The sequence below is a fragment of the Eumetopias jubatus genome, unplaced genomic scaffold (genome assembly GCF_037043125.1).
Source record: "Eumetopias jubatus isolate StellerSeaLion01/CBP00866 unplaced genomic scaffold, mEumJub1_p1.0 scaffold_5, whole genome shotgun sequence".
In the NCBI taxonomy this organism is placed as follows: Eukaryota; Metazoa; Chordata; class Mammalia; order Carnivora; family Otariidae; genus Eumetopias; species Eumetopias jubatus.
In genome coordinates, this window is record NW_028274811.1 from 59,885,917 (window position 1) to 59,907,860 (window position 21,944).

The 21,944-nt window shown below is 41.9% G+C and overlaps 1 protein-coding gene across 1 annotated transcript in view; it reads left to right on the forward strand.

Moving 5' to 3' along the window:
• The first annotated feature begins 485 nt into the window (after positions 1-485).
• The window catches only part of JMY (junction mediating and regulatory protein, p53 cofactor), a 95,384-nt gene continuing 73,925 nt past the window's right edge, over positions 486-21,944 (forward strand). The window contains exon 1 of the mRNA XM_028114578.2: positions 486-2,039. Within this exon, the coding sequence (XP_027970379.1) occupies positions 1,023-2,039 (1,017 nt within the window). The 5' untranslated portion in view covers positions 486-1,022. The remainder of the gene's footprint in view (positions 2,040-21,944) is intronic.

Below are 21,944 nucleotides of genomic sequence, written 5' to 3' on the forward strand. Positions count from 1 at the left end.
TCAACAGTCTGGGGCACCCCAATAACGTTTAGCACATAGTTCGTGTTATGTTACAGAGCACTTTCTGAATATAGGCGTTACCTATACTGACTCCCCCGGGGCGAAAGGAGGCACATTTACATTTCAGGGTCCCTTTGATTGGCTGGAGTTGGTAAAATCTCAATTCCTACACTTTTTTCCCCCAGGAGGCTCAGAGGCCACTAGTCCTGCAAGACACACGTACCATGCTCACCGTCTTCGGAACCAGCAGTCTCCGGAGAGCCTGCCCCAGCTGCTGCGAAAGGAGACTGCGCGGAAGGAAAGAGTCCGATTCGCGGCCGCTCGCGGGCGGGGGACGGGGAACGGGGGACGGGGGACGGGGAGGGGCGGTGCCGGCGCGCGCGCGGGCGGGGTGTGCGCGCCGCCGCCGCCGCCGCGTCACCAGCGTGCGGCACGTGCCCGTGTTTACGTCCCTCGTGGAGCAACCTACGTCAGCAGCCAAATGGCAACATTGTGGCGATACTGAGGGTTACAGTTTAGGAGACGCGTCTATCCGTCAGGCCGGCTCCGGGCGGTCGGGAAGAGGAGGAGAAGGAGGAGGGGCGGGGAGATTGGCCTGGACGAGCGGCGGAGACGCACACATCGCCGGCCCCTACCGCCTACCGGCCTGCCCGGCCCCGCAGGACCCGCTCCTCACCTTCCGAGAGCCGCAGACGCAGCACCGCGGCCTCGCGCTGGGGGCGGCCGGGACGGGCGCGAGGCGCTGCCGCAGCACTGGGCTTGTAAACAGATCCAGCCGCACGTGACCATGTGAACTACCTGCTCCGGGGACGCGTATTGTCTTTCCCGCGAGCCGCCACAAAGGAACGCGGCGGGTTCAAGTGAGGAGGGCCGGGCGAGTAAGCGGGGAGAGCCGGCTGGCGCGCTAAGATGGCCGAAGGCGCTCAGCGAGGGTGAGCGGGGGGCGCGGTGCAGCCAGCCGGTGAGTCTTCGAGCGGGCAGGGCCAGCGGCGCCTCCCCCGCGGCCTGGCACCGGAGCCACCATGTCGTTCGCGCTGGAGGAGACGCTCGAGTCGGACTGGGTGGCCGTGCGGCCCCATGTGTTCGACGAGCGCGAGAAGCACAAGTTCGTCTTCATTGTGGCCTGGAACGAGATTGAGGGCAAGTTTGCCATAACCTGCCACAACCGGACCGCCCAGAGGCAGAGGAGCGGCTCCCGGGAGCAGGCGGGGGCACCCGCGTCCGACGGGACCCGCGGGCCAGGCAGCCCAGCGGGCAAGGGCCGGCCCGAGGCCACTGTCTCTGCGACTCTGGGTAGGAGCCCGGGGCCCCGGAGGAGCCCGGCCTGGGGGGAGGGCGGCTCTCCGCGGAGCGCGCGCAGCCTTCGGGGGGACCCGCTGCTGCGGTGTCCCGCCGGCAAAGGGGCGGAGAGCCCCCTCAGGAGCCCAGTGCGGGCCAAGACCAGCCCGGTCCGAAGGAGATCTGAAGGCAAAGATGTGGCGGGGGCCGCTACAGCAGCACCCCCGCCGGCGTCCAGGGAGGCCCCGGTGTCCTCCGTGCGAGTAGTGAGCACTTGTGGGGTGGTTTCCGAGGAGATAGAGGTGCTGGAAATGTTGAGGGAAGACGAGGTGGCCCCGGCGGCCCTGGCGCTCTCAGACGCAGAGCAGCCGCCTTCCACTATCGAGCTGGAGTCCCCGGCCGAGGAGTGTAGCTGGGCCGGGCTCTTCTCCTTCCAGGATCTGCGTGCTGTGCACCAGCAGCTGTGTTCTGTGAACTCGCAGCTGGAACAGTGCCTGCCCGTATTCCCCGAGGAGCCCTCTGGCATGTGGACCGTGCTGTTCGGGGGCGCTCCAGAGATGACCGAGCAGGAGATCGACACTCTGTGTTATCAGCTCCAAGTCTACCTGGGCCATGGCCTGGACACCTGCGGCTGGAAGATCCTCTCCCAGGTACTTTTCACTGAGACCGACGATCCCGAGGAGTATTACGAAAGTCTTAGCGAGCTGCGGCAGAAGGGCTACGAAGAAGTGCTTCAGCGGGCCAGGAAGCGCATCCAGGAGGTAAGAACCTAGTCTGGGCTCCAGTCGTTGCTTTTGGGTACTCACTGCCGGAGGCTGGAGCCTCAGTCCGGGCTGTGATCATTTGGGAGACTTTTTCTTCTGGACCGGAAAAGCGGAAGAAGATGGGTTCCTTACCAGTCAGCCCCTTAATTCCTTTCAGTAGTGGGAGAACCGTGGATTTTCTTAATTGGCCCTCTGAAGGAACTTTAAGTTTTTAGATTTCCTCTTCCCATTCATCAAATAGGTTCTGTATAATCAGTGGTGTGTTTACTACTCAGTGCTGCAAGTAAGATTAAAGCCACTCGGAAAAAAGGCGACCCAGCATTTCGTTTCTCTTTTGCCTTTCTTTCCACCAATAACTGCCCAGATATTAACCCTACTTTTCTGATGTCCTGTTCATTTATTTAAAATATATTTGTCGCAGGGAATACAGTTGGTCTTTTTAATCTCCGTTTGCAGTTTGGCAACTTAGGCAAATTTTAAATTCATTTTACTTCAAATGAGTGGATTGTCCAAATCAAAAAGCACCAAATGAATGTATTTTTTAAAGGCTTATGCATAGTCTCGAGTCTTTATAGCTGACTGATGTTCAACTCCTGTTTTAGGGAGAAAAAAAGGTCTTGGGCAGGAATGTTTATTATACTTTTGTACTTGTAAAAGTAGTACAAAGCATTTTCAAACTACCTTACACAAAATTACAGGAAATAATGGAAGAGGTCTGCATGGGTATATATGAGGAGGTCCATGGTTTGTAGGATATACATAATTTGAGGTCACGCCTACCCAACAGCTTCTGCTGAAAGAACTGTACAAAAAAAAAAAGTATTTTAAAATATACTTTAGTTTTTGGGTCACCTGGCTGGTTCAGTCAATAACCCCTGCAACTCTTGATCTTGGGGTTGTGGATTTGAGCCCCATGTTGGGTGTAGAGATTACTTAAAAAAGTCTTTAAAAATATATACATACTTTAGTTTTCCCAATGGGCACAAACAGATACTTTCTCAAAGCAATTATTTTTAGTATTAGTACCAGTTGAGGTTAGAGGTGGCGTCGGGAAATGCCCCCTTTTATGGTGTTTATAATCCTGACATTGTGTTGTCATCTGTTAACTTTGCCTGTGTTTATAAAAGACTCGAATCCTGCTATTAAGGCTAGGAAGCTCGTACCTCCTTGTTTCTGCATGGAATTGTCTGTATTTTTCATTGCTAGATTTGGGGCATAAGGAATTTTTTTTTTCTTATTTAACCCACAGTGCTCTCCTACAACTTCCTGAATCCAGGTTTTCATTCTTTCCTGTTAGTTTACTTTGTGCTAAGCATTACCCACCTGGTAATGCTATCCTAGAATCCTAAGGATGTTTTTATTTCCCTCTTTTTTTATTTTTTTTTAAGATTTTATTTATTAGAGAGCTCACGTGTTCGTGCATGAGTGGGGGGTGAGGGACGGGGGGAGAGAGAGAAGCAGACTCCCTACTGAGCCGGCAGTCCCACACGGGCTCCCAGAACTCTGGGATCATGACCTGAGCGGAAGGCATACGCTTAACCAACTGAGCCACCCAGGTGCCCCTAATTCCCTCTTTATCATCTACTTCTGGGATGTGTTCTACCTTAATTCTTCTTGGAAGGAAGTGGTAAATTTTAAATGGTCACATACATTCTTTTTAGAGTTTTGTTAACATTGACCTGTATTTCTTTTAAACTGTGGACAAAATTAATATTTCTTTCTTATACTTTTTTGTTAAACTTTATATACTTTTAAGGTTTTTATTTATTAGCAAGAGAGTGCACATGAGCTGGCGGGCTGTGGGCAGAGGCAGAAGCAGACTCTGTGCTGAGCAGGGAGCCTGACCGGGCTCAATCCCAGGACCCCGAGCCAAAGTCAGATGCTTAACCGACTGAGCCACCCAGGCGCCCATAAACTTTGTATTTCTTATATCTCTAAATGATGTAGACTTGTTTAGTTTTAATTTTATTGGTACTCGAGAAAGTAATTTTGTCTGGTTTCATTCAAATAGGGTCAAAAATGAGAGTTGCCAAAAAATATAATTAAAGTTTTCTGGAACTCTTTTCATGGGAGTGGAGGGTTACAGTTTTTAAAAGAATATTTTTTTCCTAATTAAGGTTATGTTGACCGTGATGTTGTGTTTTCTTTAACCGAGAAATTTAAAGTTTTAAAGAGTATTTTGTGTTCTGGAAGGCAACTCAAATGAAGTTTATTATAAATTCATTGCACATTAAATATATAAATTTTTGGTGCTTCATTTAGTTGATTTGAACAGTATTTGAAAAATAATTACCATGACAACAAATAGACTCAGTTACAATGCTCACCCTGATATCTACTGGAAGTTTATATTGAAAGAAATGAAGTTTAGTAGGGAGATAGGGTGGTGTGATTAATTAGTGACTTCTGTGCGCTTGATAACGGGAGTGTAAGAGCATGGCAGACATGTTTTTTTTGTTTTTTCTTAGCTGCTTAAAATAGTTTGCAGTAACTTTCTTCAGGGAAAATAATTATAGAGATTGTGTCATTTTTGTATTATTGATTTTGTTAAATTTAGTAATTACATCTAATTTAATGATTTTGTTCCCAGTTGTGTGGGAGTGGTTATAAAGGTGTTCAAGCCAGGTATATCTGGTAAATCAAACACATTCTTAGGTATATGTTATTTAGAAAATTTACACTTTTGGGTTTGTTTGGGTTTTTTTCTTCTTTAATTTCTCTGGATCTGTTTTCTGCTCCTCCCCCCCCCCCCAGTATTCCATTTTCTATCTATTTAAAGCCTTCAGCTTAAAGGCCACACCTGTTTTTGTTCAAAATGGTCAGTCAATTGTGAAAAGGAGGTGTTTTGTTTTGTTTTTTTTGGGTTGTTTTTTTTTTTTACTAGAACAGACTGTGCAACTAGACTGTAAACTTCTCAAGGTCACTGGCCTTGACAGTATCTTGGAATTCTCTTTGCCATCCCTAGTTCAGGGCCACACATCTTGTGAGCACTCTTAATATTTGTGGACCAAGGACACAAGAGGTGTTCTTGTTTTTGTTGTTGTTGTTGCTTTTTAGTATTACAAGAATTCAAAGGATTTGGAAGAAGGGTCTTTTTGAGTTAAAGCTCTGGGTAAATTAAAATTTTTATATTGATAAATGTAAATTCTACATAAGGGACCATGCTATTTAGAAACAGAGTAAAATCTTTTAAAACTGTAAATAACTTTCTAAATAAGAGGTCTTTATCTGGGGTTCGTGAATTCCCTCTAAATTGAGGGGAGCTATAAAGTAGCATGCTAAGTTTTATATGATCTGCATTTTTGGAGAGAGGCTTTTATCAAATTCTTTAAGGTGTTCTTCAGAAAGAGCTTTAAAACCATAATTGTAAATCATTTGCTTTTTAAGCTTTGGGCATACTTCTATTGGAGTTAAAGTTTTAGAATACACTTAGGATTTAATATGGGGTTATAAGAAGTACTTCTATATCTTTGTTTTGTGAAATATTGAAGAATAAAATACTAAGTTGTCTGCTAAACGTTTTTGTTAATGATTCACAAATTTGGTCAATTGACTGGAAATGATAGTTTGTGAGAAGCTATAATTTATATAATACTAATGAGAAATTTTTATTTAGTTTTAAAGATTTATTTATTTATTTTGAGAGAGAGAGGAGGGAGGGGCAGGAGAGAATCTTGTAAGCGGATTTCCTGCTGAGCCAGGAGCCTGACACGGGCTGGATCCCACAACCCATGAGATAATGACCTGAGCTAAAACCAAGAGTGAGATGCATAACTGACTGAGCCACCCAGGTGCCCCACTAATGAAACATTTTCGGATAACATAGGAATTGTAAGGTTGTGTGCTACTTAAGGCCTTAATCTTAAATGAAATTTGAAATTTATTACATGGTAGGCTTGTTTTTGACTTTTACAAGGGTTTGCTGTGTAAGGAGTGCTATTTATATAGAAGGCACCCAGTCTGTGAATGAATCAAGTGCCAGCAAGGCTCCTTGGGATGGTTTCAGCAATAGTCTTAGTTGTTGGTCAGAGCTGAGGATCATATTATAGTGTATGTGCATGGGTGACCCATACCATGGCTTACTTAACTTTGATGACCTGGATTTTGTAAATAGTGGTTTCTGTATAAGGACAACTATTGTTGAAATAGTTGTGGTCCTTTAGATAGTGAACCTTAACTATGATGGTAGGCTTGATTAGGATCTAAAATAGTGTTCTCTTTGGAGAAGAGATTATGTGTATACAATTGTTCAGCTAACTTCTTTCCAGTTGATTTTAACTTACTGCCAGTAAAACAAACAAAAGAGCAGCATGTGTTTTTGTAAGTGGCCATGTAAGGCATGCTATAGACAGAGCCTGCCTAGTGCTTGGAGTCAGAAAGACCTGGCTTCCAAATAGAACTCAATAGAACTTCTGTGACCTGCTTAGTTAACCTTTTTAAAACAGGGAAATAGGGAAGATTACTTAAAGGATATCTTAAGATTTAATATCCTTTGTATCTTAAAATGACTCAGCTGTAAATAACTCCTGACTTCTGAGGTTATTTAATTAACATAAGGGGCAGAGAGCTCTAGAAAGAATGCTTATCATCTCTCCAACCAATTATGACTTTTGTAATTTTTCTGAAAAACTAAGATTATTTATAAAACCCTGGAGCCACACTGATATCCCAACCAATCCCAACCATATATGTTAGAGAAATCATAGTCTTTTTGGAGCCCGAGGATGCTGGCCTTTCATTGGGATAGTGTGCCTTGACCCGTGATTAGGTAGAAGCAGACTCAGGAAGGACGTAATGTAGTTGCATCTGAGAGAGCTGTTAGGGCTGTGTATGCCCATAAAAATAGTGCAGAGTTAAGGAATAATGAAGCTGAGTGAATTTTGTAGGATTCTTGGAAGTTAGGATGAAAGACTTGTAGAGGCCATGGAAACAATCACTTATATACTAATCATTTTCTTCTTTCCTGTGCCCAAATAAACTTGGCCATTTTCACGTCACTGAAAAGAGAGAAGTATAGAAAAAAGATGAACATATCCTTTTCGGTTAGGGCATCTATAGTGCAGAAACATGGAGCCTGGTGGCAGGATAGCAGCAGCCTTCGTCGTAGCTGATCTACGTGCTGCTTTCTCTGCTTGCTGTTTAACATCACATGATGCCCCGTCCGCCAGATAGTTCACAGACTTGAAATCAGGCATGTTTCCTCCTTGCTAAAACAAGGCCAACTTGGACAAACACTTGACAAATGTGATTTGGGGGGCGTAGAATAGAGAAGGTGAGTGGGTGGTTTGGTTTGTTAAACATAACAATTGTTATGTTTGAATTAGCAATCTTCACTCCCCAGATCTTCACATGTTACTTTAATCAGTCTCTCACTGTTCTCCATTGCTGCTTTATTTGACCTTTCATTGACTGTGGAATATTGCTGGAAGTGGGAATTGAAAGCAAAAGGTAGCCTTCCTTTCCAATGATGGTTAAATGCCTATGTGCTTACTTTTTTGTAATGGAAAGTTTCCGTGGCTCTTTTCACTCTTGAATAGGCCAGATCTGCTCCCCTTTAATCTGCCCAGTTTCCTCAGTTGTTAATGGGAAAAAATTTAAGTTGCAATACTGAGAGAATGTAATGAAGACTAATAGTTCTTTGTGCTATTTGTTTTCTGATAGGGGTGATGAAGTTTATTTGGCCTTTCAAACCTCTTGTAGTGGACTGTTAATACTAAGTAGCCTTAACACAGAGTAAGTTATTAAAGCTCCACAAAGGCAGAGAAGGATTCATTCAGCAAAAAGCTGGAAAATGTAATGAGTTTTCTTAAATGTGGAAAATTGCCCTTTTATATTTGTCCTTGGAAATTTTATTTTTTTATCTTTATTTTTTATTTTTTTTAAGATTTAAAGAGAGGGAGAGTGTGGGGGAGGAGCAGGGGGAGAGGAGGAGAATCCCAAGCGGACTCTGCTGAGCAACCAGGCTGGCTGTGGGACTCCATCCCATGACTAATGACGAGGAACTGAGCCAACCGACTGAGACACCCAGGTGCCCCTATGCTTGTCCTTGAATTTTAAATTTTATATGTTTATAATTGCATATGCTAGACTTTTTTCGTACTGTAGTGAAGGTTTTGTAGTATAGGCTGTTAAATAAAAATAGGCCTGATGGTCCAGAGGAGAATGGTTTTAAGGATAAATGTATGAAGTTCACTTAATGATGTGGGGTTTTTATTTTTTTTAGGGTTTGAGGGCGATGGCTAGAGGCTTAGTTTATTCCACAAATTATTAGTGCATCCAGGTAACATAAGCATAGGGAGACTACAGTGATAAACAAAAACGCTCATTTGCTCCAGAAGAAGTTTTAAGATTTTATTTATTTATTTGGCAGAGAGACAGTGAGAGAGGGAACACAAGCAGGGGGAGTGGGAGAGGGAGAAGCAGGCTTCCTGCTGAGCAGAAAGCTCAGATGTGGGGCTCAATCCCAGGACCCTGGGATCATGAGCTGAGCTGAAAGCAGACGCTTAACCACTGAGCCACCCAGGCGCCCCTGCTCCAGAAGAAGTTTTAAATACAATTGGTTATCAAATTGGCCTGCTGCTAGGAATTAATTGAGGCTGGGTTTTTGTTTGTTTTTTGAGGCATGGTATTTTTTTTTTCTTTTTCAAGAAGCTCTACATTGTCTATGGTAAGTGCTTAGGGGAAGAAAATTTATTGAATGTGGCTCAGTAAAATCTATTTTTGTCCCAATTCTGATACTAGTAGCTTGACCTCAAGGCTGTCACTTAAGGTCCTTGGTCCAAGGTAAGACCAAGGTAGGACGTTAAGGATCCCCAGGGTAGTTTACAGGCACAGTATGGCAAGTGTTGGAACCTGAGCCACTTGTTTTATGTGCTTGTATCCAGGTTTAGGTCTCCCTACTGTAAGCTGTTCAGACTGTTCAAGTTGCAGCACTTCTAATTTTGTTAGAGTTTTTTAAGGCTTTGAAAAAGCCCTAAATCATTTTTGGCTGCAAAGGGCATTAGAAGAGGGCAGAAGTGTTTCTTCCTGTTCTTATATTTGTTTTCTTGTCCTCACCTTGTTCATTACTTGTTCTGAAGGTGTTTCCCCCCTCCAATCCCCCCAGGCTTTGGTACATTTCCCTATGGTTTCTAGTATTAAAACTGCTTTTCCATTTGATAACTTGAAGTTACATTTACAAAGCAAATGTTCAGTTACTAAAATTATTTTTTTAAGCCTTTCTCTTCACCTTCCTATCTAGGTGAGTCGGTCTCCTCTTTATTGACACCAATGGGGACATGACTAGAGGGACCTGTGTGTAGTGAAATATTCAAGGTTTTAAATTTTCAGTCGTTAGAGTAACCTTTATTGAATGCTTCCTGTGGCTCTACCACTGTGCTGAGGTCTTTAAATTTAATCTCAAGTAGCGTGTAGATAGGAGTTAAGAGGTAGTTTTTGAGTTTTGAGTCTTGGCTCCTCTATCTGATAGCTTTGTGAATATGGGCCTGCCTAATTGTCTTATTTCTTTAGCTGCAACTTCTGTAAAGTGAGAGAATATTGCTGCCTTTTTTTATGTCAGTACTTAGAACAGTCCTGTGTACCCAGCAAACACTTGGTAAATATGAACTCTTAATGTTAATTTTCATATCAAACTAAAAGGTAGGGATTTTACAGTAGAGGAAACAGGTTCAAAGAGATCAGATAAATTTGCATAAGATAACATATCTGGCATATAAGTGAACCGGACTCAAATCCAAGCCTGATTCTATCCTGCTTTTTTTTTTTTTAAAGATTTTATTTATTTATTTGCTAGAGAGAGAGAGCATAGGGGAGAGAGAGTGAGCAAGAGCACAAGCAGGGGGAGCTGCAGGCAGAGGGAGAAGCAGGCTCCCCGCTGAGCAAGGAGCCCAATGTGGGACTCAATCCCAGGACCCTGGGATCATGACCCGAGCCGAAGGCAGCCGCCTAACCCACTGAGCCACCCAGGCGTCCCTCTATCCTGCTTTCTTAACCATTGGGCCATCTTCTTTCCTGTAGACAGGGAGAGAAGCAAACTGATAAAACATTGGCAAACAAATACTTGGTCAGTGTCTCATCACCAGACAAAAAACTTTATTAACAGTGTTTGGCTGCTGATTGTTTTTGGAAAACTTTGATTATGTACGTATACTGTATTTACATATACTGTAATTAACAATGTTGTATGTAATTAGAGAACATGGTAATCCTAAAGGACGCTCATTTAAATTTGTACATCTATGATACATGAGGCTCTAGTGAGACAGAATTTGAGAGAGAGAGAGAAAGAAGGAACGGGGGAGGGGCAGAGGGAGAGGGAGCAGCAGAATCCCCACTGAGCAGGGAGCCTAACTGCTGAGCAGGGAGCCTGATGTGAGGCTTGATCCTAGGATCCAGGGATCATGATCTGAGCTGAAGGCGGATGCTTAACTGACTGAGGCATCCAGGCACCCCTGCAAATGGCTTTTTTTCTGGAGATACTCCTAAATCTCTTTTCTAGTACAGCAGGGTGGATATACTGCAATACCTTTAGAATCAAGTAGCCATCTTGGAAAGCACAATGGAATAAATTGGTAAAGGGAGGATTACAGAACATCATTGTTATGTCATACAGATCAGGGTTTTTGGAGATAAAGTTTTTGAGTGTTCAAAAATGATCGATTTTTGTCAGTTTTTCATGTAGTGTGTGAATAGGTTGTTTTTAAAACTGGTGTTTTGTGCATGTTTGGGTGTGTGCCCTTGGAGTCTGAAGATGTCTTAAGACGTTAAGAGTTTTACTCTCCTTCTGCCCTGTGGTCGTCTCTCATCCTAGAGTTCTAAGTCCAGGATTTCCAACTTTCAGTTGCATCTGGATGCTCTGCCGAACTTGTGTTCATTCCATTTATCCAGAGTGCATCCTCCCACCTGCCGTCCCTGACTTGGTGTGTGGATCTCTGTGCAGCAGTGCCTTTAATCCAGTCTTTGCTATATCCCTGAAAATGCCTCACTCCCCTCAATTCCCAGAACTGTTATTCATTTCTTCCAAATCTGGTGTTTGTTGGTTTTAAGAAGCCATTGATTATGACATGTTTGATTTTAAGACAGGTGTTCCTTAGTGTAGAAAAAGAAACACTGTTATATGTACACATTGATTTGTAAATGCATACCGATTCAGAAATATTAAATATTGATTTTAGAACTAAAGAACTAAACACACACGCAGAACAAACTGTACTCTTCCATTGCTTACCGTTGTCCTGTAGACAGAGGCCAGATTCCTGGCATTCAAAGCCATCCATATTTTGGTTAGCCTGCAGTCTTAACTCTTTCTTCTCTACATGAACCTTTCATTATTGTAGCCAAGCTCTTTTACCCATAATTTGCTGAACTCACAGTACCCATGTTCCACTATACAGGAGACCACCCTCTAATGTCTTCCCTTTTTTGTCTAACTACCCTTCTTTCCAGGGCCAGATTAAATGCCTCCTCATAGAAAGTTATTTCTGACCTCTGTCAGAGGAATTTCTCTCAGAAATCCAGAGATCAGAGAAGCCTTATGATACATATGGCTGACATCATCCATAACTGCTGCCCTGTGTTTTACTCTTTGTGAACAACTCCTGCCCTTTAAAATGCATTATAGATCCTAGGAGACAAAGATGTCCTTTTTTTTTTTTTAAAGATTATTTGTTTATTTATTTGAAAGAGAATGAGAGAAAGAGAGAGAGCGAGCACATGAGAGGGGGGAGGGTCAGAGGGAGAAGCCGACTCCCCGCTGAACAGGGAGCCCGATGCAGGACTTGATCCTGGGACTCCAGGATCATGACCTGAGCTGAAGGCAGTCGCTTAACCAACTGAGCCACTCAGGTGCCCTGAAAGATGGATTTTCTTGCTACTGTTTTCTAATGCCTCAGATTCCCTAGTGCCTCTGTATACAGTTGGTGCTCAGTAGATAGGTGTTCTTTGATCTTCAAAAAGTTGACTTCTTTACATGACATGTATGCATGTAGCTAACATTTTGATTAGAGGTATGTGTTTCCCCAGGAGTAAAATGAAATAAAATGTACCACTTCTCTATGGAGAAAAGAATCTAAAAATCAATGTTTAAAATTTCAGAATGAGTTATTACTGTCAGTAGCCCTTATACTTTGTAAAATTGTGTTTCAGCATTAACCAGTATTAACAGATAATCAGTGATAAACATACAAAATAATATAGAAATGATACAGCAGTTTTACAGAACAAGAATAGAATTGAGCAGTGTGCTTTGTGAGTGTGGAAAACATGTTTGGCTTTAGTCCTTACTTTCAGCTGAAGAAACAGATCTGATAGACCTAAAGGGAGTTCCAAGAGCCATAGATCCTGTTTCATTGCTGGGTTAGGCCTCCCCCATCTGAGCACCCTAGTGCTAGTCCTGAGTCACTCCTTTTCACAAGCAGGTAATTATTTGAATGTCTTAACAGTAACTTAATAGTGAAGCTATTTGTGGATTTTATTACGTTGCTTCTTAAACATGTTTCTAAATACGTAAAAAATATAAGGCACTCTGTCTTGGGTTTGACAGATTAGAGTAGGGAAGAAAGTTAAGAAACTATACATAGGAGAGTTTAGCTTCTAAATTTTATATCTACGGCCTTAAAAATTATTCTGTGATCTTCAAGGATAGTAGCAGTCCTATAAGCCTGCAGTGAGAATTGAGCTTGAACTAACTTGAACTAATTCTGGTTGGGAAGGTACAGGATGGGAACTCCAGAATGAAGCACAGGTGTCTTCTTGTCTCCTCCACCGGAATGATCACTGGCATAGAAACCAAGTTGAAGAGGATTGGGGAAAGAAGTGGTGCAGGGTTGTTGTTTTGTAGTTTTCTCTGTTGCAGTGATTATAGGGAGTCTTTAAAAAAGATTTTTTTTTTATTTTTTTTATTTTTTATTTATTTGACAGAGAGAGACACAGCGAGAGAGGGAACACAAGCAGGGGGAGTGGGAGAGGGAGAAGCAGACTCCCCGTGGAGCAGGGAGCCCGACGCGGGGCTCAATCCCAGGACTCCGGGACCATGACCCGAGCAGACACTTGGCAGACGCTCAACGACTGAGCCACCCAGGCGCCCCTAAAAAAATTTTTTTTAACTTGTCACTGACTCCTTTAAGAATGCGATAGAAAGTCTCTCAGTCCTTGCCCTAGAAAAATTTTGCAAAAAGCAGAGTTTTGTTTCAGATAAGTGAGACCTCAGAGGTTAAGAGCCTATTTCTTATCACGATTAGATCAAGGGAGGCAAAAAAAAAAATATCCATTAGGGAAGTTTAGAAAGAAGGGAAAGAGAAGTGTTCTTATTAGGCTAATATGTTTAATTGATGCTTTATGCAATTGTGCTTCATTTCTTTTAAGTGAATCAATAGAGCAAAATAACTTTCTAAAATTGCAAGAGATGTGTCAGGTCTTTTTTTTTTTTTTAAGATTTTATTTTTTTATTTGACAGAGACACAGCAAGAGAGGGAACACAAGCAGGGGGAGGGGGAGAGGGAGAAGCAGGCCTCCCGCTGAGCAGGAAGCCCGATGTGGGGCCCGATCCCAGGACCCTGGGATCCTGACCTGAGCCGAAGGCAGATGCTCAACCGCTGAGCCACCCAGGCGCCCCAATGTGTCAGATCTTGAAGCAGAAATAATTCAATTCAACTTGCTATTTCTAGGCCCCTTTCCCTGCCTGTTCTTTTTTTCCCCTGCTGCATTCTGCTATGAGCGTCTCCATATTGTGTTAGCTGCACCTCAGCCCTTGCATTCTTCTGTCAGGCGTGTTGTAATTCTCATTCAGATCCATCTACATTCTGACTCAGTTTGTGTCCATCAGTGAATCTTTTCATTTAGCAAACCTGCATTTTCCATATTTTAAATTCAGACCTTCCCTATACATGGCAAACATCCTTAATCCTAAATAATCCAGTTCTTTCCAATTTCTTTGTACTCTTTTTTGTGTGTGTGTGTGTTATTTAGAGCACCTTGCACATTTTGCAGTTGATAACCTACAAATGTCTGCATCTCCGCTTATTCCCTGGGTTTTGTCAGTTTTGGTTAGCAAAATAGAAACCTGTTACAATAGGTTAGTGATTATATTCTTTTATCAGTTAAGTTCTTTTTTTTAAAGATTTTATTTATTTATTAGAGAGAGAATGAGAGACAGAGAGCATGAGAGGGAAGAGGGTTAGAGGGAGAAGCAGACTCCCTGCTGAGCAGGGAGCCCGATGCGGGACTCGATCCCGGGACTCCAGGATCATGACCTGAGCCGAAGGCAGTCGCTTAACCAACTGAGCCACCCAGGCACACTAAATTCTTTTTTTTTAATAAAGATTTTATTTATTTGACAGAGACACAGTGAGAGAGGAACACAAGCAGGGGGAGTGGGAGCGGGAGAAGCAGGCGTCTTTCTGAGCCGGGAGCCCGATGGGGGGCTCGATCCCAGGACCTTGGGATCATGACCTGAGCCGAAGGCAGACACTTAACAACTGAGCCACCCAGACGCCCCTCAGTTAAATTCTTTTATCATAGATTATAGGAAGTGGTTTAGACTAAGAAGTCTAATGCTTATAGTAAATTGCATCTTTTGTGAAGGTTTAAAATGCATTTACTTTAATATTATTTTCAGATATTTAGATTAAAATAGATGGCCAGTTGAAGTTATAATTGGTTTTAAGGTAATCTAATGTTGGAAAAACATGAAACTTTATAGCAAAGTGGACAAATTAATAAATTAGCAGTGTTAGGTGAGATGCCTTGGGCTTCTCTGCAAGAGTATTAAGTTTAGTTGCTGCATGATACCTTTGTAAAGTACCGTTCTGTTTCAGGATAAAGCATGTGGGAAATAATATATAAATATATTAAAACGTGAATAGAATAACATCTTCTGTCTTGTCAGCTGCACATATCTGCATAGAGTGGTATTATGATTTAATTAATAAGCATATCGTGACCTGATGTTTTTGTGTTGGCAGAAAATAGTATCTGTTTGGTGCATTACATTTACTTTAGTGTCTCTGTAAGAAGAGCTCAAAGAAGCCTAGTGTCTGAGGATTGTCTTACTGTTGAATGGTGGCATTTGATCATTGGTAAATGACTCCAGGACTTTATTATTGAGAGATGTTCTACAGTTTTGTTTTCTCATTCTTTTAATAGTTTTACTTTCCTAAAACTCGGTAGAAAATCTATCTCAAGGAAAATTTTCCATTTTCTTTTTTTTTTAAAGAGACAGGAAGAGCATGCGCATGCATGTGCAAGCCAGAGGGAAGGGGCGGGGGGGGGGGGGGGGAGAGAGAGAGAGAGGGAGAGAATCTTAAGCAGGCTCCATGGCTGGGGTGGAGCGTGACTCAGGGCTCAACCTCATGACCCTGAGATCATGACTTGAGCCAAAATCAAGAGTCAGATGCTTAACCGACTGAGGCACCAAGGCGCCCCGAAAATCTCCCATTTTCAAGTGGAATAAAAGATAAAGGGCTGTGAATATACATTTTCTGGCGAGGAGAGAATTACTGCCTTTAAAACTATAAAGGTAGTTTATTGGGGCGCCTGCGTGGTTCAGTCATTGGGCATCTGCCTTCGGCTCAGGTCATGATCCCAGGGTCCTGGGATCAAGCCCCGCATCAGGCTCCCTGCTCAGTGGGAAGCCTGCTTCTCCCTCTGCCGCTCCCCCTGCTTGTGTTCCCTCTCTCGCTTTCTCTCTCTGTAAAATAATTAAATAAAATCTTTAATAAATAAAGGTAGTTTATAATTCATTGTAAAGATTCATTTTAATTCATTGTTGCTATTACATATTCACTCTTTTTTCCCTAGTTATCTTATCCTATCCTTCTTTAATCTCGTTATTACTAATATGCCTGCAGCCTTGAGGTGGTTAAGCCATGATGGAGGTGAGCACCTTTGCCACCAATTAGAACTGATTTTTCTGTGATTAGAAATTGATTAGCTGCTGTTACTTTCATAATCCTACTTGAAATAGATGGTTCAACACAGGATTTAGCTACTTCTGGATAATAGGTAGGCACAAGAAGAGAAACATGTATCATTTTCATATTTCTTACACCTCATCTTTTGGAAAAGTTATGTGTGCACATATTTTGGATATTGTGCCAAAGGGGATAATTTACTTTTCCTTTTTTTATGTGTAAGCCAGAATACTTTAGAGGTTGGGAAGTGGAGAAGGAATAGAATATAAAACCTTCCTTTAGGGGTGCCTGGGTGACTCAGTTTTTTGTTTTTTTTTTTTAAAGATTTATTTATTTGAGAGAGCGAGAATGAGAGAGAGAGTACATGAGAGGGGAGAGGGTCAGAGGGAGAAGTAGGCTCCTCGCCGAGCAGGGAGCCCGATGCGGGACTCCATCCCGGGACTCCAGGATCATGACCTGAGCCGAAGGCAGTCGCTTAACCAACTGAGCCACGCCTGGGTGGCTCAGTTGGTTAAGCGACTGCCTTCGGCTCAGGTCACGATCCCAGGACCTTGGGATCGAGCCCCGCATCGGGCTTCCTGCTCAGTGGGAAGCCTGCTTCTCCCTCTCCCACTCCTCCTGCTTGTGTTCCCTTTCTTGCTGTGTCTCTCTCTGTCAAATAAATAAATAAATAAAAATCTTTAAAAAAAAAAGTATATGGGGGCGCCTGGGTGGCCTCAGTTGGTTAAGCATCTGCCTTCAGCTCAGGTCATGATCCCAGCGTCCTGGGATCAAGTCCCGCATTAGGCTCCCTGCTCAGCAGGGTAGACAGCTTCTCCCTCCCCCCTCCCCTCACTCTCTGTGTCTCAAATAAATAAATAAAATATTTAAATAAAAAAGCATATGTATTTACTTGATAGATCAGAATTGAAAAAAAGTGTAAGTGGAATGTAAATCTACTCCCCACTCACTGCTGTTTCCCTGTCTGTGGTTCTTATTCTCAGAGGCAACCACTCTTGAGTTTGTGTGTCTTTCAGATTCAGTCACATATACAAAGAAACATAGGACATAGATATTCTCCACTTTTTTAACAACTCAAATGGTAGCATATTATATATTCTGTTCTATGTCTTAGATATTTATTTTCTTTTTTTATTTCAATTCTATTTATATTTAGTTAACACATGGTAGAATTGGTTTCAGGTGTAGAATTTAGTGATTCATCACTTAACACGAAGTGCTCATCAGAACAAGTGCCCTCCTTAATGCCCATCACCCATTTAGCCCATCCCCCCACCACCTCCCTCCATCAACCCTGTTTGTTCTCTATAGTTGAGTATCTTATGACTTGCTTATATCTTTTTTTCCCCTTCCCCTATGTTCATCTGTTTTGTTTCCTAAATTCCTCATTTGAGTAAAGTTATATGCTCTTTGTCTTTCTCTAACTTACCTTGCTTAGCATAATGCATTCCAGCTCCATTCACGTTGATGCAAATGGAAAGATTTCATTCTTTTTTATGGCTGAGTGATACTCCATTTGTGTGTGTGTGTGTGTGTGTACACACACACACACACACATCTTTATCCACTCATCAGTCAGTGGACATTTGGGCTCTTTCCTTAATTTGGCTATTGTTGATGCTGTTCTGAACATCAGAGTGCATGTGCTCCTTCAAATTAGTATTTTTGTATCATTTGGGTAAATACCTAGTAGTGCACTTGCTGGGTGGTAGGGCAGTTCTATTTTTAACTTTCTGAGGAATCTCCATACTGTTTTCCAGAGTGGCTGCACCAGTTTGCATTCCCACCAATAGTGTAAGAGAGGTTTCCCCTATGTTGACATCCTCGCTAACTTCTTGTTTCCTGCATTATGTTAGCCATTCTGACAGATGTGAGTGAGGTGGTGGCTCATTGTGGTTTTGGTTTGCATCTCCCTGATACTGAGTGTTGTTGAGCATCTTTTCATGTGTCTGTTAGCCATCTGTATGTCTTTGGAAAAATGTTCATGTCTTCTGCCCATTTCTTAACTGGATTATTTATTTTTTTGAGTGTTGAGTTTGATAAGTTCTTTATAGATTTTAGATACTAACCCTTTATCAGACATGTCATTTGCCAATATCTTTTCCCTTTCTGTAGGTTGTCATTTAGTTTTGTTGATTGTTTCATTTGCTGTGCAGAAGCTTTTTATCTTGATGAAGTCCAAATAGTTGTTTTGCTTTTGTTTCCCTTGTCTCCAGAGACGGGTCTAGTTGGTTTTTTTTTCTCATAACAGGCTGCATTTCTTTTAATGGCTAAATAATACTACATTGAACGGATTTGTTATGGTACATAGCTCCCCCCTCCCCCCGATCTTATGCTGTTCCTGTTAAAATTGCATATCTTTTCCCACATGTGCAAGTATATGTATAGGATAAATTTCTATAAGGGAATTTTTGGGTCAAAGAGAATGTACATTTTAACACAGTTGTTTTTACTGGCTCTCAAACCCAAGGAGGTTGCCTTTTGTTTCTACATCCTTTTCAACCCTAGATGATCCCCCCCCTTTTTTAAGATTTTATTTATTCATTTTACAGAGAGAGCACAAAGTAGGGGGAGTGGCAGGGGGAAAGGGAGAAGCAGGCTCCCTGCTGAGCAGTTAGCCCATGTGGGGCTCCATTCCAGGACCCTGGGATCATGATCTGAGCCAAAGGCAGAGGCTTAACCGATTGAGCCACCTAGGCGCCCCCACAAGACTGTATTTTCAAAACCTTTTTTGTATTTTTTACAATCCTACCTGTGAAAAGTTTTAGTTTGTAATTTATTTTGGTAATCTTTTATGAGTGAATCTTCATTTGTTCAGCAATCATTTCTTTGAACCCCTTATATTCTTCATCTATATTTTTACTGTATTTGTGGAAATCGTCTGTGTTGAAAGTACTTTTCACTTTATAATTAGCTTCTTGATATTATTTTGTATGCTTTTGTAGCCAGTTTAGAACTTTGCAGCAAAATTTATTAGTCTGTTTTGAGGTGGCTCCCGTGGCGCAATGGATAGCGCATTGGACTTCTCTTAGTCTGTTTTGATAGTTTTGGATTTTGATTCATGCTTTAAAAAAGTATCCCATGATGAGATTATTTAAAGCAAAAACAAAACCTTCACATCTTCTACTTTTATGATTTTGTTATTTGCATTTTAAATTTCTTTAAAAAAATTTCTTGATGGAGCTGGAATTTATTTTGGTATAGGGAGTAAGGTAGGACTCCAACTTGTTTTATTTCCTGATGAAATGACAGTTATCACATGATTTCTTGATTGATTCATACTGTGCAGTAAACTTCCATGTATCTAAGCTCTTTAATAATACGTTGTAGTTGATGCTTTGATCAAATATTTGTAATACCTGGTAAGACCATTGCCCCTCTCCACAATTACTCTTTATAAAAGGTTTTCTTTTTCTATTTTTGTCCTCTTATTTTTCCATGTGGACTTTATTTTTATTTTTTAAGATTTTATTTATTTATTTGACAGAGAGAGAGAGACAGCGAGAGCAGGAACACAAGCAGGGGGAGTGGGAGAGGGAGAAGCAGGCTTCCCGCTGAGCAGGGAGCCCGATGTGGGACTCAATCCCAGGACCTTGGGATCATGACCTGAGCCGAAGGCAGATGCTTAACGACTGAGCCACCCAGGCACCCTCCATGTGAACTTTAAAATTAGCCTTTTCTTATGCCATAAAGATGTCAAGAAACTATTACCATGTGAAATTTATAGATTAATTTATTAAGAATTGATATTTTTATTATTAGTTTTCCGTTTATTTACTTCACCTTTGGTACTTTTTTTTTTTTTTAAGATTTTATTTATTTATTTGACAGAGAGATAGAGCCGGAGAGCACAAGCAGGGGGAATGGCAGAGAGAGAGGGAGAAGCAGGTTCCTTTTGAGCAGGGAGCCGGAGGCAGGGCTCAGTCCCAGGCCTCTGGGATTATAACCTGAGCTGAAGGCAGAGGTTTAACCAACTGAGCCACCTAGGCGCCCTCTTTTGGTACTTTTAAACATTTTAGTTAACATGGCTCTTAATAGATGTAAATTTAATACTAAGTATTTTTCTTTTTGTTGCTGTTGTAAATGGAATCCTTGCCAGTTGTTTTTATTATAACAGGGCTGTTGGTTTCTGCATATAAATTATAACTAAGCTTATTGAATTCTTTTTCTATTGCAATTTTATTTATTTAATTTTTTTATTTGACAGAGAGAGAGAGACAGCGAGAGAGGGAACACAAGCAGGGGGAGTGGGAGAGGGAGAAGCAGGCTTCCCGTTGAGCAGGGAGCCCGATGTGGGGCTTGATCCCAGGATTCTGGGATCATGACCTGAGCCAAAGGCAGATGCTTAACGACTGAGCCACCCAGGTGCCCCAGAACCAGAATATCTTTATGATCATTTTATTGTGTCTTTGTAGGAATAAAAAGGCCAAATTACAATTTTTTTTTAAAGTAAGCATCTCATCAGAACAAAAAGAGTTATTAATTTGATGATTTCAAATCAGTGGCCATTGCCTTTATTTTTTTTTATTTTTTTAAAGATTTATTTATTTGAGAGCACGAGCATGTGTGAGCACCACTGTGTGAGTCGGGGGAGGGACAGAGGGAGAAATCTTCAAGCACACTCCCCGCTGAGTGTGGGAGCTGGACATGGCTCAATCTCATGACCCATGAGATCATGACCGGAGCCAAAACCAAGAGTCAGATGCTCAACTTGACTGAGCCACCCAGGCATCTCAGCGGCCATTGCCTTTAAACATCCACTTTCATGGAATGGCTTACATACTGTAGATACCATCCTGGCAGGTGCTGGAGGTAAGACGAGGTTGATTTTGTCACTCTGTACCTGTCTTACTAAAGATCAATCTGTGATTGACTTCAGTAATAACTATTTTTTTTCCTTAGAATAGCTAAAAATGTCCTTCCACCCCACCTCCATCCACTGAAAGTACTTTAATAGAGAACTGAACCATGAGAAATGGGAGGTTTGGCTCATTTTAGTTTAAACAGGGGCATACTTTAGAGATATTGTGGGTTTGATTTCAGACCACCACAATAAAGCAAATGTCACAATAAAACAAGTTAAATGAATATTTTGGTTTTCCAGCACATATAAATGTTGTTTCCACTATACTGTAGTCTATTGGGTGTACAGTAGTGTTATATCTAAAAAACAAAAACACAATGTACAGTACTTAATTTAAAAATAGTTTAAGGGTATGGGGTGGCACAGTCAGTTAAGTGTCTGACTCTTGATTTCGGCTCAGGTCATGATCTCAGGGTTGTGAGATCGAGCCCCATGTCAGGCTCCGCACTCTGCGGACACTACTTAAGATTCTCTCTCCCTCTCTCTCTGCCCCCCCTCAAATAAATAACTAAATCTTTTTTTTTTTAATAACTAAATCTTTAAAAAAAACCCTTACTGCTGAAAAATGGTAATCTTCTGAGCTTTCCGTGAGTTGTAATCTTCTTGAAGAGAAGGGTCTTACCTCAGTGCTGATGGCTGCAGATTGGTCAGGGTGACGGTTGCCTAAGGTTGAGGTGGCTGTGGCAATTTTTAAAAATGAGACAACAGTGAAGTTTGCTGCATTGATTGACTCTTCCTTTCATGAACAGTATCTCTGGAGCATGTGATGCTGATTGACAGCATTTTACCCACAGTAGAACTTCTAGCTTAATTGGGAGTCTGTCCTCTCAAACCCTGCCCCTACTTTATCAACTAAGTTTATGTGATATTCTGAATCTTCTGTTGTCATTTCAGTAGTCATCACAGCATCTTCAGGATTAAGTTCTGTCTCAAGAAACCACTTTATTTGCTCATCCATAAGAATCAACTCCTCATCTGTTCAAGTTTTATCATGAGATTGCCGCAGTTCAGTCACATCTTCAGGCTCCACTTCTAATTCTAGTTCTCTTGCTGTTTCTACCACATCTGCAGTTACTTCCTCCACTAAAGTCTTGAATCCCTCAGAATCATTCATGAGGTTCGGAATCAACT